Source organism: Xiphophorus hellerii, chromosome 14 (genome assembly GCF_003331165.1).
Source record: "Xiphophorus hellerii strain 12219 chromosome 14, Xiphophorus_hellerii-4.1, whole genome shotgun sequence".
NCBI lineage: Eukaryota > Metazoa > Chordata > Actinopteri > Cyprinodontiformes > Poeciliidae > Xiphophorus > Xiphophorus hellerii.
Window position 1 is genome coordinate 25,825,068 of NC_045685.1, and position 14,585 is coordinate 25,839,652.

General features: G+C 37.6%; 2 protein-coding genes and 1 long non-coding RNA gene across 9 annotated transcripts in view; 2 read left to right on the forward strand and 1 right to left on the reverse strand.

The window, feature by feature from the left end:
- Nucleotides 1–4,811, forward strand: part of LOC116732408 (E3 ubiquitin/ISG15 ligase TRIM25-like) — a 20,739-nt gene extending 15,928 nt beyond the window's left edge. For all 5 annotated transcript variants that reach the window (XM_032582545.1, XM_032582546.1, XM_032582549.1 and 2 more), the window contains one exon: nt 1,815–4,811. In XM_032582545.1, coding sequence (XP_032438436.1) covers nt 1,950–3,560 — 1,611 coding nt within the window. In that variant the 5' untranslated portion in view covers nt 1,815–1,949 and the 3' untranslated portion in view covers nt 3,561–4,811. The remainder of the gene's footprint in view (nt 1–1,814) is intronic.
- The window catches only part of LOC116732417 (uncharacterized), a 6,622-nt gene extending 614 nt beyond the window's left edge, over nt 1–6,008 (reverse strand). Inside the window, exon 1 of the long non-coding RNA XR_004341779.1 lies at nt 5,230–6,008. This is a non-coding gene — a long non-coding RNA (uncharacterized LOC116732417). The remainder of the gene's footprint in view (nt 1–5,229) is intronic.
- Nucleotides 1–14,138, forward strand: part of LOC116732415 (uncharacterized) — a 22,585-nt gene extending 8,447 nt beyond the window's left edge. Inside the window, exons 1-7 of one of the 3 annotated variants that reach the window (XM_032582565.1) lie at nt 10,613–10,768; nt 11,709–11,764; nt 11,861–12,220; nt 12,914–12,991; nt 13,108–13,210; nt 13,296–13,476; nt 13,572–14,138. In XM_032582565.1, coding sequence (XP_032438456.1) covers nt 11,710–11,764; nt 11,861–12,220; nt 12,914–12,991; nt 13,108–13,210; nt 13,296–13,443 — 744 coding nt within the window. In that variant the 5' untranslated portion in view covers nt 10,613–10,768; nt 11,709 and the 3' untranslated portion in view covers nt 13,444–13,476; nt 13,572–14,138. Of the gene's footprint in view, nt 1–10,612; nt 10,769–11,705; nt 11,765–11,857; nt 12,221–12,913; nt 12,992–13,107; nt 13,211–13,295; nt 13,477–13,571 lie in introns of those variants that run through there. The other 2 variants (XM_032582563.1, XM_032582564.1) reach the window with 2 other exon arrangements.
- Nucleotides 14,139–14,585: the final 447 nt, after the last annotated feature.

Below are 14,585 nucleotides of genomic sequence, written 5' to 3' on the forward strand. Positions count from 1 at the left end.
ACATGTTACTTATATTAATGACAGACTCATTTTCAAGTCTTTATTTTAGGTAATTATGATGATTTTACAGCAAATGAAAACATGACTTTTATTTCCAATATTTAACATTTTCACAATTTTTAACTGAGGCACTGAAATTTGGTTTAATATTAAGTAATTATCAAAAAAAATAAAAGTTTGAAATATTTCAAAGGTAATAAGAGTTTCGACACTAAACTAAAAGAAAGCAGACTTTAAATATCAAGATTGTTTTTAGATGTTTTGTTCCATCAATGAATGAATGAATGAATGAATGAGTGAGAGGGACTGGTGCATCTCTCCAGTGGTAAACGTTTTGTTAATAAAAAGGAAATAAAACGTAATAAAACTCCCCAGAAAAAAGTCTCCTTGTGATCAATTATTAAAATCAGTTTTTCATGTTTTGTAAGATTTTCTAAAAAGTTCACAAAAATGTTACAAAACATGAATTTTATTATTTATTTTTGTGTTTTTGGTGTTTCATCAGATTTTAAATAAGTTGAAAAGTTGAAAACAAGTTATTTCCATCAGGCATCAAATTTTTACTCTTTTCATGAATTTTCCTGCTAATTTTTCTGCTTTTCCAGAATCTTATTATGGTGATTTAATTACAGTATCAGCCTGTCAATAATCAATCAAAGCCGACTGAAGGAAAAATCATCCGATTTCCATCTCTGGAAGATTAATATACGTAAATATAAATATCTCCAAAATTCAAAGATTTACACATAAAATATAAAGGTTACATTTGTGGAGATGGAAAACTTCTAATTATTAAAGATGAAACTGTTTCAATCTGTTTCCTGCTCTGAAATCATCCAACATGGCTGAAGACTGATGAGAAAAGTGTTGATGTGTCAGAAAGTTCATCATCAATAAAGTTTACAATCGATGAGTCAAAGCTTTGAATCCTGAGTCAGAGATGAACAGGGACCTCTAGTGGCCACCTCTCGCTACTGCAGCGGAAAACTAAATAAACAGGGACAAGTCAGGTATCCAGAAAAGAAATTTCCTTCCGATTAAACATTATCTGCTCTTCATCAGCTACAGGATTATTTTAAACTGACAGACAGAAGAATGAAAATATAAAGTTCAGTGTTCATGTCAGGCAGGAAACCATAGCAACACCAATAGACTCCTTTTTTAGCAGTGTTTATAATGAAAGATGAGAGCTAACTAGCATAGCAGAGCTAATCTGTTTCTGATTGATAAATATTTTTAAAAAGCCTCCTAATGTCTGTGGATCACATATCCAGCTGCTTTCATATGATACAGATGGAAACTTTCACTGTGTGTCATTGAAAAGTTAAGATTTAATTTATGGGAAAACCCAATTCCACCAATCAGTCTGAATACAGTGATCTTCAGTTTCGGCTTCTTTGTCACTATTAAAAATAGTTTTCAGATGATTCATTAAGGGAGAAAAGTTGTTCAAATCAATCTCAAACTGTGTAAAAAAGTAATTGCCCTCACATTCAAAAGTCTGAATTATTCTAGTCCAAAACCTTGTTTTTTTATTTCTGTGAATGAAATTAAACAATATTCAGCAGCAGCAGCAGAGTTCCCTAAACCAAGAAAAAAGAGAATTATTTAAAAATCCTCTTTGTTGTATAAACAAACCGTTCTCTGGTTTCTGCTGCAGCTCTCTGTAATTCTGCACATAGAAACTTGGGAAAACAGGCTTAGAGACCCCAGCACAGTGGGAGACACGCCTCCAGGCTCTTCCTGGAAACGGAGGTCTGATAACTCCTCCTAGGCTGCATCCTGCCAACACATCTCTGTTCCCTCCTCTTCAGATCTGGAAGTTTCCTGCTGAGGCTAACAGCTTCCAGGCCTCATTCACTGCAGCAACACATGATGTTTAGATCAGAGCTCAGAGCTGCTGTTGTTCTACAGAGGAGGAAACTACGCAGTCGTTACTGGGAGCTAAAATGGCGCAGGGAGGAGTTCAACTGGACGAAGAAAACTTGTCTTGTTCTATCTGTTTGGAGCAACTGAAGGATCCGGTGACTATTCCCTGTGGACACAGTTACTGTATGAACTGTATTAAAAGCCACTGGGATGGAGAAGATCAGAGGAGAAACCACAGCTGCCCTCAGTGCAGGAAAGAGTTCATACCAAGACCTGATCTGGAGAAAAACGTCATGTTAGCTGCTTTAGTGGAGGATCTGAAGAAGACTGGACTCCAAACTGCTGCAGCTGATCACTGCTATGCTGGACCTGAAGATGTGGCCTGCGATGTTTGTACTGGGAGGAAGATGAAAGCTGTCAAGACCTGCCTGGTTTGTCTGATTTCTTACTGTGAGAATCATCTTCAGCCTCATTATGAATCTCCTGCTTTTAAAAAGCACAAGCTGGTGAATCCCACCAAAACTCTCATGGAAAGCATCTGCTCTTGTCATGATGAGGTGATGAAGATGTTGATGGATGGTTATGAAACAATCTCTGCAGAAGCAGAAAGGGCTGAGAAGCAGAAGGAGCTCCAGGAGAGTCGACAACAAATCCATCAGAGAATCCAGGACCAAGAGAAAGATGTGAAGCTGCTTCAACAGGGGGTGGAGGCCATCAATGTCTCTGCTGATAAAACAGTGGAGGACAGTGAGAAGATCTTCACCCAGCTGATCCGTCTCCTCCAGAAAAGAAGCTCTGATGTGAAGCAGCAGATCAGATCCCAGCAGGAAACTGAAGTGAGTCGAGTCAAAGATGTTCAGGAGAAGCTGGAGCAGGAGATCACTGAGCTGAAGAGGAAAGACGCTGAGCTGGAGAAGCTCTCACACACAGAGGATCACATCCAGTTTCTCCTCAACTACCCCTCACTGCCAGCACTCAGTGAGTCTACACACTCATCCAGCATCAACATCCGTCCTCTGAGACACTTTGAGGACGTGACAGCAGCTGTGTCAGAGCTCAGAGACATAATGCAGGACATCCTGAGAGACACGTGGAGAAACATCAAACTGAAGATCACTGAGGTGGATGTTCTACTGGCAGAAACAGAACCAACAACCAGACATGAATTCCTACAATATTTCCAAGAACTCACTCTGGATCCGAACACAGCACACAAGAAGCTTTTATTGTCTGAGGAGAACAGAAAATGTAAATGTATAAGACAGGAACAGTCATATCCTGATCATCCAGACAGATTCTCTGATCATAAACAGGCTCTGAGCAGAGAGAGTCTGACTGGTCGTTGTTACTGGGAGGTGGAGTGGACTGGGAGACTAGTTGGTGTCGGAGTTTCATACAAGGACACGAGCAGAACAGAAGTATTTGGACAAAATGACAAATCTTGGTGTTTATATTGTGACCTTGTATGTAACGTATTTTATCACAACAACGTTGTAACTTCATTACCAAGTTCAGATTTCGCCACAATAGGAGTGTACCTGGATCACAGAGCAGGTATTCTGTCTTTCTACAGCGTCTCTAAAACCATGACTCTGATCCACACAGTCCAGACCAGATTCACTCAGCCTCTGTATGCTGGGATTACGCCGATGTGGTTTGGATCCTCTGCTGAGTTTATTAAACCCAAATAGTCAGCAGTGATCTGAGGTCCAGTTGGTTAAAATGTGTATTTTAATTCCAGGTCTTTATTTCTTCACTGCTCAGAGATCAGATGTCTTTATGGAGCTACTTTATCATCTTGTTTGTTTTGTTGATGTTGGATTTTGTTTGGGTGCTGCCCCTTCCTGTTTCTGATCTAAGGATTTTTATTCACCACCTGATTACATCTGCAGTTATTACTTTGTCAGACCAAATGTTGACCAAATCCATGTCTAGATGATCTGATGGAAACATGATGTCATAAACATCCTGGTTGTTTTTCCAATGCTTGTCTGTGCTGAATTGAGATTTGCTGCATTTCAGTTTATTACATTTTACTATTATTAGTTAAATAATCTTGATGTTGTTCAGTATTCCAATTTCTTTCATCAACATATTAGTTGATTAGATTTAGATTTTATTATTCACTCGCCACTTGTTTTTGGCTTAGTTGCATATTTGTAGTTTATGTATACGGTTTATTGGCTGAGTTATTTCTTTAAAATAAATCCTCATACTGTGGAGAGAAACTGTTTGTGTTTATTCTGGTGTGTGTGTCCAGCGTCTGACATCCTGTGGTGTTAAAATAGATTATTAACAAGAGACTGAAGGTGTTTGGCTCATTTTTCCTCATTATCAGGTCTTTTCCCGCTTGTTTAACTGTGAGACACTTTTATTAATAATTATATTACTAATAACTTTACAATCTTAATTATTGATATTTGTATAAGCTAAACATTGTTGCATCCCTATTGCACAACAAAACCCTTCACTCAAACAAGATTCCCTGATCCTCCAGAAGACTGACAGGCCCACAGCATCACACATCTACTACCATGGCTAACAGTGAGGCTGACAGGCTTTTCTACATTAATTGTTGTTTCTTATTAAATCCTCCTAGTGGTCGTTGGTGAAAACATCACATCTACATTTGAGATGAAAAGATAAAACAACCTTTCTTTTTATCCTCTCGCTCACATCGAAACATTTAGTGTTTAATGTTTAAAGCCAAATATAAAATCCTCTAACGTCTCCATCATGGCCGACAGCAGGCAACAGAGATGAGTTGATGTGTCAGGAGGAGTTTATGGGACATGATCAATGAGTCACAGCTTTGAATCCTGTGACACAAATGAACAGGGACCTCTAGTGTCCACCTCTCGGTACTGCAGAGAAAAACTAAAATAAACTGGGTTGCGTCAGGTGGCAGCTGCAGGATTATTTTAAACTGACAAACAGAACAAAGAAAATATAAAGTCCAATGTTCATGAAGGGAGGAAGATAAAGAGAGATGCATAGATCTAAATACTATACAGAAAGAGAAGGAGCTTCTTAAAGAGACAGTGGCCCAATTTCAACAGGTTAAATAACACGTTTTTATACCAAGGTAACAGTATATTGTGCTACAAAATGACACTATGTGACTAGAAAATACCCTTTTAACACATGCAGGAATGTTCACAGATAGACACGAGCACCACCTAGTGCACCACTAGGTGGTGCTATGTGACTGAAAAATACCCCAGTCACCAATAGGTGAGCTAGTGCACCTAGTGGTGTTGGTGCCTCTGGAGGGGCGGGGGCTCAAAGTTAAAAAGGGTCACATTAAAACCCCTCACAACACAACAACCCATATTAATGTAAAATCTAACATGGACTCACATCATACTATATCATCGCCATGGAGAATGGAAAGGAGATGCAGTTGATGTTTTTCCTGATGGGTTCAATGTTGCTGCTGCTGCAGAGACAACTGAAGTTAAAAAGATCAAAGGAGAGCTGGTTGCTGGTTATGAAGTATGTTTTATGAAATAATCTAAATTGCTTTTGTGTTTAACTAAATCAGTGTTTCTCAAACTTTTTCAGGCTGAGGACCAGTTGACCCATTTAACAAACCACCTAAAATGATCCATGACTGAAAATTGCCCCTCGATAACAACTTAATATATAATGCAACCTGAAATAACAATATTAGCTTATTAATTCACGTATTGTTGTTTTCTTTGTTCTTCCTAATGAGAGGAGTGGTGCTGTTTGGTAAATGTGACTGGCCACAAAATGTCCAGGTCGACTTGGACATGTTGAGTTATTTACAAATTCTGAAAGTGTCTGAGCTTTTCAATGATGTCAAAACACCTGGAAAAAAAAAAAAGCTGTTCTTTATTACCATCATTATGTGCATTCATAAAATTTAGGGCTATTTGTCATTTAGAAGCACAATTAAAGAAAAATAGACTTGAGTTGCTTTGGCAGAAACAGAAAATCCTTTTCTGCACCATCAAATATAAAAAATAATCCACCCATCTCTATCAATTGTGTTAAATGTATTTAATTAATTTAATTTAATCATTTAATTAAATAAAAATAATAGCTGTAGACGGGAAAGCAGAGCATCATTCATTGCCAAGCAAATTCATAAAAAACGAAGAACAGTTCTGACAAACGGGAGAGATTCCTGCCGCTAACCGCTCAAAGGAATCATTACGTCACTCAGCAGCTATGACGTAGCTTCCTCTGATCATATAATATTCTTTCCACCGGTATCTGAAGCTTTTCTTTTGAGTGACTTGGTTTTAAGCCAGTTTCCCATGATTACGGTACTTCTAACACAATCCTTTGGTAAGCTAGCTGTAGCATCGCACTTTGAGATGACGTCACGGCGGCAAATAAACGGTCGTTTACATGCAGTACCTTGCGGACCACGAGGGGGCGCCCGCGGACCACCAGTGTTCCGGGGACCACAGTTTGAGAAAGACTGTACTAAATAAACCATAATAATATCTGACTGGTCAAACTCCACATCAACTCAGATTTAAAGATCAAAATAGCTCAGCGCGATCTGCATGTTGTTCTGTGTCAGCACCTCTGAGAGGTAAATTATATTCATGAGATCTGATTACTGCAGGTCTGCCTAAAAAATCAGACAGCTGCTGCAGCTGCTGCTGCTGCTGCTGCGGTTCTCAGTAAATCCAGGAAGAATGAGCACATAATCCTAGTTCTAATCTTAATTACCAACTTTGTCAATAATTGCCTTTTGCTTCCACCAGCAGGCTGCTGACAGCAGCTATTTATAACTCAACTGAACTTATTTTGCATTTCATCAATGTAACAAACTGGATATTCTGACTGAATTATTTATTATATTTCTACTGTAGAGTCTATTGGTGTTGCTATGGTTTCCTGCCTGACATGAACACTGAACTTTATATTTTCATTCTTCTGTCTGTCAGTTTAAAATAATCTTGTAGCTGAAGAAGAGCAGATGATGTTTAATCAGAAGGAAATTTCTCTTTTCTGGACACGTGACGCGTCCCTGTTTATTTAGATTTCCGCTGCAGTAGCGAGAGGTGGCCACTAGAGGTCCCTGTTCATCTTTGACTCAGGATTTAAACTGTATTGATGATTATTCCCAGGAGGAATGAACCAGGAATCTGAGTTTGCAGTCAAACATGAAGATTTCAGTCCAAAATGGTGATAAAGCAGAAACGTAATGATGGCGACACAAACGAGACTGAATGCATGACTGCTTCTTTCCAAGATGAAGTGATTAACCATCAAACATGATTCAAACAAAGGATTTATTTAAACCAGGAAGTGGTTTCTTCATTAAAGAGTGTACACACCTTAAAGGGTGTACACCTTCAAGGTTGTTGGGTAAATTGTATTACTAGTATTATCAAATATTCGTTGTATCATGTAGCCTTGTAGTTACATTTAGATAATGTTTACTTATATTCTTTTTCTCTTTTACTCTTAGTATAAGTAATGTTTCTGTGTGTTGAATAACTTTCATTCCTTCCTGAGGCCTCCCTGGGAGATAGGAGTGACAAATACTCCCAGCAGAATTTATTGCCCTGCAAGACTTCCTGAGCGATAGCAGAGTTTATTGCCCAGCAATAAACTCTGCTCTGCTCTTCTTTGTGCTACAAAGCCATTGCTTTGAAGCTATACAACGTGTCCTATTCGACGCCGTGCCTGGAGCAGAAGAATCTAGAGTGTAGATAACATGTGTCTAGATAGTATATGTCATTAGCGCCGCAACTATGTGATGAATTGTTTTCCCCGCCCTTTGAGAGTTGCAGCGCTCTGTGTGAGAGGGTTCCTAAAAGCAATAAAAGAGAGGAGCGGACAAATGTGTTTCAGAGCGGTTGGAGATTTGTAACTGAAAGCACATCTCTGTCCGTTCTCCTCGCGAGAACAAAGAATCTAACTCTCTTGTCTTTCCTGTGTTTGTTTAATAGGTATTTAGACCTGACAAAGGTGTACACCCTTAAAGGTGTGTACATACCTTAAAGGTGTGTACACACCTTAATCTTGTTCCTGAAGCAAAAGACAGGAGTCACAGATGAAAGACGTCTCAAATTTCTCCACATTTCCTGCTTTAAACAAGTCAGTTTAATTTGAGATGAATGAGGAAATGTCCAAGTTAAAAGCAGTGAGGAATCTTCAAACGCTTTCATCGTTTGTCATAAACTATTGAAGGAGCAATTTCTCTGTTTTCAGTTAAATCTTAGAATTTTGATTATTTGGTTTATTTTCATTTACTTTCTTGTTAATTTATGATTAGAATTTTTGTTTCATTATAGTTATTTATAATATGTGTTTTGGCTAGTAAGTCACTTAATTAGTTAATTTCAGGTATAAACATGTAGGTTTTAGGTAGTTCAAATGCACATGGGTGTGACCACATGGTTGACTGGTTAGACTGGTTTTAACCAGGTAGACTGGTTTTTTTTAAAACCAGGAACCAGGAAACAATGAAGAGAAAAAGTTAGAGGAATGTTAGAGAAGACATTGGCTTTAGTTAATTGTTAAATTGTCATTGAGTTTTAGACATATCTATTTGTTCCTTGCTCATCTGGAAGCTTTAAAAATATAGAAAACAACATTTTAAAGCTTTTTACATTTTTAATTTGTTGTATTGGTTCATTGTTACTTTTAAACTTTTTTTAACTTGAAGTGAGAAATATAGTAATAACCAATGAAGACTTTACAAAATAATCTTTTTATGGTGGAATGGTTTTTATAACAGACACCATATTACAAATCAGCATGATTTATGTGTTAAATATGATTTGTTTTTTTCTTGTTGTGATCATATGAAAGTTTTTCTGTAATTTTTGAAAAGACCTGAAGTGGCTCTCTTAAATAAGTCCTTATATGAGGTGGAAACAGGTCACATGAAATCACTCATAACATAAGTGTTATGAGTGATTTCATGAAAACAACAACAACAACAATAATAATAATAATAATAATAATAATAATAATAATAATAATAATAATAATACAGACCTTTGGGCACTTAAATAACTTAAAAACAACATTATATGTAGGAGAAAACATAAGATACAGAAACCCTTCTATTGTCACCAGCTGACAATAGAAACGCAGAGAAAACAGTTTGTAGAGCGACTGATGGAAAAACTGATCAGTGCACACACAAAACACAACATGATTTTAAATATAAGGTCAGCAACACATGTATGACTTTTCAGAGTTGATTTTGTTAATGGAGGTGGATATTTTACTCAAATCTTAACCTTTATCCCATTCATTTCTAATCCAGCTTGCTGGATTTGTCTGTCATTTGTTTCACCCATTGCTTTTCTTCTATGAAATAATAATGAAAAAAAGGGTAAAGTCAGAAAAAACACCTTTAATTTCAGAGATGCAACATAATGTAGGATTAAAACACTTTGTTAATAAAGTATGGGTTTCCTCAGATGGTAAAAACTCCTGAGAAGTTTCTCTGAGCCTCTGGATTTCATGGCCCAGTCAGCAGCAGGTTCAGGTAGTACAAATACCTGAGTGAGCAAAAACACAAGCCGCTAATATTTTAAGGTAGAAGGGTGATTTATGCACCACCGTTATGCATGGGTTCTCTCCAGGTATTCCAGCTTCTCAAACTCTTGCATGCAAGTCAATGTTCATAGGGACCACTGGATTCTTTAATCCAGTGTGATTTAATCACACTGGATTAGGGATTACATCCAGTGTGATTATCCAGTGTGATAATCCCTGGATTAGGGATGTAATCTGGATTTTGATTTTATTAATGGAGGTGGATATTTTACTCAAATCTTAACCTCTATCCCATTCAACTCTAAGATTTGTTTATCCTGTGTTGCCCCACCCACAGTGGGGCAACATCCCTCCACCTCAAAAGGATCAAACTGAGAGACAGCAAGGTCGAAAAAGCAGTAACTTTGTGAACCCCAACCTGCTGTAGTGGCTTTGGTTGAAATCTCTTATTACAACTGAACACGTGAAAACATGCAGAGACTTTCACTGTAGGTAGGGAATCCTGTGTGACATCAATGACTGGGAGATAAGCAGGGAGTGGCTTGGTTACCCTGGAGACTTCAGATAAATATTTACTCTTATCTCTCAGTATCACTCTGTCTCTCTCTGCTTCCCTGTTTATGGCTGGATTGGTCACTAAAACATCAACATTCACCATGACTTCTGTCTGACATGATTTGGTTTTTGCACTTTAAGTGACATTTAAATCTCCTTCACGAGAAGCAGAGTAAAACTTTAGATTCTTAAAGTCATAATAAATAAAAACAGCTCGGCTTTCGTTTTTCACTTTTAATTTTAACTGTTAATGTAAGTGAATCAGTTTGTTAGAAAGTTTCAAATGTTTATAAGAATAAAATGAAATCAGGATTCCTGGTATTGCTAATTATTCACATGAAAATAAATGTTTGAGCAGAGGACCTAGTTGAAGGATGTGATCATAAAAATGGGATAGACTATTTGTAGGTTCTAGAAAACTCTAGAACCTTGCTTTATTATTAATTCTGTGTGAGAGGTCTAATATACTTTGTGATTAATCTTGTCTGGAAAACAGAATAAAACACAGAAAACCAACAAAAGTGCCTTTACACACAGATTAATTTAATCTGGAAGCGATTATTTGTCTTTAATTGGATCCATAAATATTTAGTTATAGTCAGGTGTGTTCTCCCTACTTTCCATTACGTAAACCGTAGCTCCACCCCCTGACGCCCATGACGTCAGCCCAGTTTAAAACCCACAGTTGGTTCCTTCTCCGTTGGGAATCCTCGGTACCGTAGCGGCGGTGACAACAGTTCTGTTGTAATGTCAGCAGCTGGTCTCTGTCAGTTTTTCTTCAGCCGTTCAGGATTTTGGACTTTTATCTTCTTCGTGGTTTTGGTCTGGACGCCTGTTAAAGGTAAACGCTGCTGCTTTTCTCCTCAATTTACGTTAAACTGTTACTAAGCAACCAGGAAATGTTTTCATTCAAACTTTGATCCGTTTGTTATGGTTTTAAGTTAATTTACTTGTTTGTGTTTTTCTCTTCTTTGTTCCGCTGTTCATGCTTCTGTTACTATTGTCACTATTCTGGTAATAAAAATCTTACCTGTTCAAGGTGAGCTTGAGGCGCAGTGAACTCAGGTTATGGAGAAAAATGGTGGTTTTAATGGTGACAGAAATCCAGGCAGCACAGGTGAATATTGAGGCTAGGAACTCACACCGGAGGAAGTCGACCGAGAGATGACCTTAAGAGACGCAGGTGGAAAACCAAATCCTCACAATTATACATAAAACACGTACAGAGTTCTGCTACAGCGGCCGCCTGCTAAACGATAATCTTCCCTGCTAATCTCTAGAGACGACAGTGACTGAGTGAATTTTTGCCCTGACTGCACTACAATTTGTTCTTCAATCTGTTTTTATATATTTTATATTCTTATCATTCTGTAATTCCGTCACTTTGCTGCTGTTGCACCACAATTAATTATACCCTGTGGGACAATAAAGGATATTGTTGTAAAAAAAATAAATCTATTTTTCTATAATAGATTTTCTTTTAAATTATTGTGACAACTAACCAGATGAAACAAACACATATTCTGCAGATTTTTGATTGAACCACTTTGACATATTTAATATAATATTATAAATACATTAGTACATGCCAATGAACAAACAATTCAATCCCCTTTAAACCAAAAAGCATTTTATTGCATAAAGGTCAATAATATAATTTGTTTATTGAACGCTCAATCATTTGTAGCAAAGGTTCAATCTGCAGATAAAAAACTTCTAACATCAACATGTGAAAAGCTGTTTATTTTTTATGGCTTCACTAATAATTGGTTTTCTGACAGGATGAAGATGATCTCCAGGATCCTGCTGCTCCTCATCCTCAGCTCATGTCTCTGTGGTCAGTCTCCATCTTGTCTTTGTGACAGAAATAGATGGAAATGTTCCAGTTCTCAGTGTGTCTGCTCCTCTCTTTCCCTCTCTGTCTCCTCAGCAGCAACATTTGTAGTGAATGTGACACAGAGCAGCTATCAGGCAGAGGAGAACCACGGCATCACTCTGGAGTGGACCTTCCCCACCAAGACTCAGGGATCCTCCAGGAAACTGTTCATCATCTGCAGCTTGCTGGCTCCTCATAAAGAACTAGTTCTCTATCACATCCACAAAGGTGTTGAGATTTCAAAGTCTCAGCATGAACAGTTTTCAGGACGAGTCCAGATTGACAAAGACGTCCTCAGAGAAGGACGAATCAGACTCCATGTGTCCAGACTGAGGACTGAAGACTCTGGTCTGTATCTGTGTGGAGTGAAAACTGAAGATGGATTCAACTCTGGAAGATGTCGACTCAACGTATCCAGTGAGTTTCTGCTTCATTTCTGAACCTTAAAGTCTAAATGCTGTAAAACTGAGAAAACGAACAGAAACTAAAAGTATCTGATGAATCTAACCATCTGCAGAGGATATAAATAAAAACTTTAAATAACACAAATGAATAAAAACTGTAATTAATGGGAAAAAAACTGTAACTAAATGGAACTATATTGGACATTTACAAAACTAAAACATCCTCAAATTATAGATATAATGTCCTTTGGTTCTGTGTTTATTAATCTGTTAGTATTTTTTGAATTCACACATAAGCAGTTCATGATCCTCCTGATGGCTCTTATGCTAGGCTGCAAAATAGCGACAGCAATAGTTTGGAGAAAACTCCTGAGTTTGTTGGTGGTTCAGCAATAATTGAACACATTTATTGAAAATGGTATCTTCTGTTGAGTCTTCTTTACCCAATCAATGTTTAAAAAATCACAAACATTAACCACAGAATGGAGGGAAAACAAAAGACTGTTTTAGCTAAAACTAAACAGTATGTAACTAATGCAAATTAGCAAACACATTCTAAATACTAATTAAAACTAACTGAATTAAATGAAATTCATAACTAAATTAAAGTACAATTAGTTGTCAGCTTGTTGTTGGTGAACAAACGGGTCCAAACTTCAGGTTTTAATTGTTTTTCTCATGAATTCTGTTATTGTTTCTGTTTCAGGTCTAAAGATGATTAAATCGACGGTTCCTCACAGAAACCTCATCAGTCCGACGCCACAGGAGGAAACCGTGACGAACGGTGAGTCAGCAGGTCCAAACTCTGATACTTCTGATAATAAACCAGGTTTAACTTGTTTCTTTTTTTTCTTTTGAGAGATTTTTGTGTTTTCTGAGGTTTTTCTTCTTTTATTTCAGGTCGTCGGTCCAGGATGTTTCTTGTTTTCCCCGTTTTTCTCTTCATCATTTCTCTGAGTTCACTTTTCATCATCAGCTTGAAAAATTGTTCCAAAACCACAAAGTAAGTCAGAAATAATTCAAATACATCAGCGCTTCTTTCTCATAATCATCATCAGATTAATAAAATAATAATAAACCTGTTACAGATTTCAACAGAACCCCCTGAGAGCCTCTGCCTTGCAGTTTTGTTGCCTTGCTCCAGAGCAGACCTGTGTTGATGTGGAGAAAAACTCCATCCAGTCTCTCATTGTGACTCCTGATCAACTGCAGCGTCATGGAAACTGTGGAGGTTGAGTCGATCAGTCTGAGGCGTATCGATGAAACCAGGTGAGTCTCATCAGTGGTCATATGATGATGTCACACCATGATGCAGCAGGCGATGCTCTTTGTTTGACTCTGGATTTTCTTTTGTTCTCCTGAAGGTTCTTCATAAAGAAGCTCACAGATTCTGCAGGAATCCCACAAACTTTCAGGTAATCATGAAAAAATGTGGATTTTTCTCCAGGAAGAGGAAACACCTGAAGAGAAGCTTTTAGTTTTTCTGTGTCTGCCTACAGATCAAGGTGACCAGTCTGAGTGGAAGGTTTTCAGTCAACAATCTCTGACTGAACGTCACACAAACTGAAGAAATGAGAACAGATTTTAGAAAACGCAGCTCAAACCTGCAACCTGTCCAGATGAATGAAGTGTGTGGAGAGACACCAGTAACAAAATCAGCTGGTCTAGAAACGCTGGGATCAAACTGGCCCAGCCTGGCCTGAACCAGTGAAGAGTCACTGGTTTCTTTCTGAGCTTCATGGAGACATTTGAACTTTCTGCATCGTTTGCTGCTCCGCTGGATGTTCCAATCACTAACACTTAAAATATTATATTAATGTTTTTCACTACAGAAATACTTTTATCTACGCAAAATTATGTTTTGTACTTGAATATTTATTATTTTTCTACTGTTGACTATTTATTGCCATAAAGTGAAGTTTGAAATGTTTCATGTTGTCTCTTGTCAGCTGTTCTTACAATAACAAGACACACCTCAGATGGTTGGATGCAGCTGGAGAAACCGGTTTATAGATCTAAACAGTGTCAGACGTCACTGAGCAGCACGTTAGGAGCAACTGCAGATATTTGTTTTGTGCAAAAATTTAACAGCACTTTCTTTTTTTAGGAATAAACTTTTGGATCTTTCCACCTCAAGCTTAAAGATAATATGTGTGGCAGTATGCCCTGTGGTACCGTCACATATGTGTTCAAATCCACAGTTATTGGCATCACATGTAAAGATGTTTAAATGGAGAGAGAAAGAGAGGGAGGCTGCTCTGGCACAATGGATTAAAATGTTGGTTCTCATTTATATAAATAACACTAAAGGTAACATATTCCCACATTCACTTTAATACTCTGCCATGGTAACTGGTAACAGTTACCATGTAAGAACT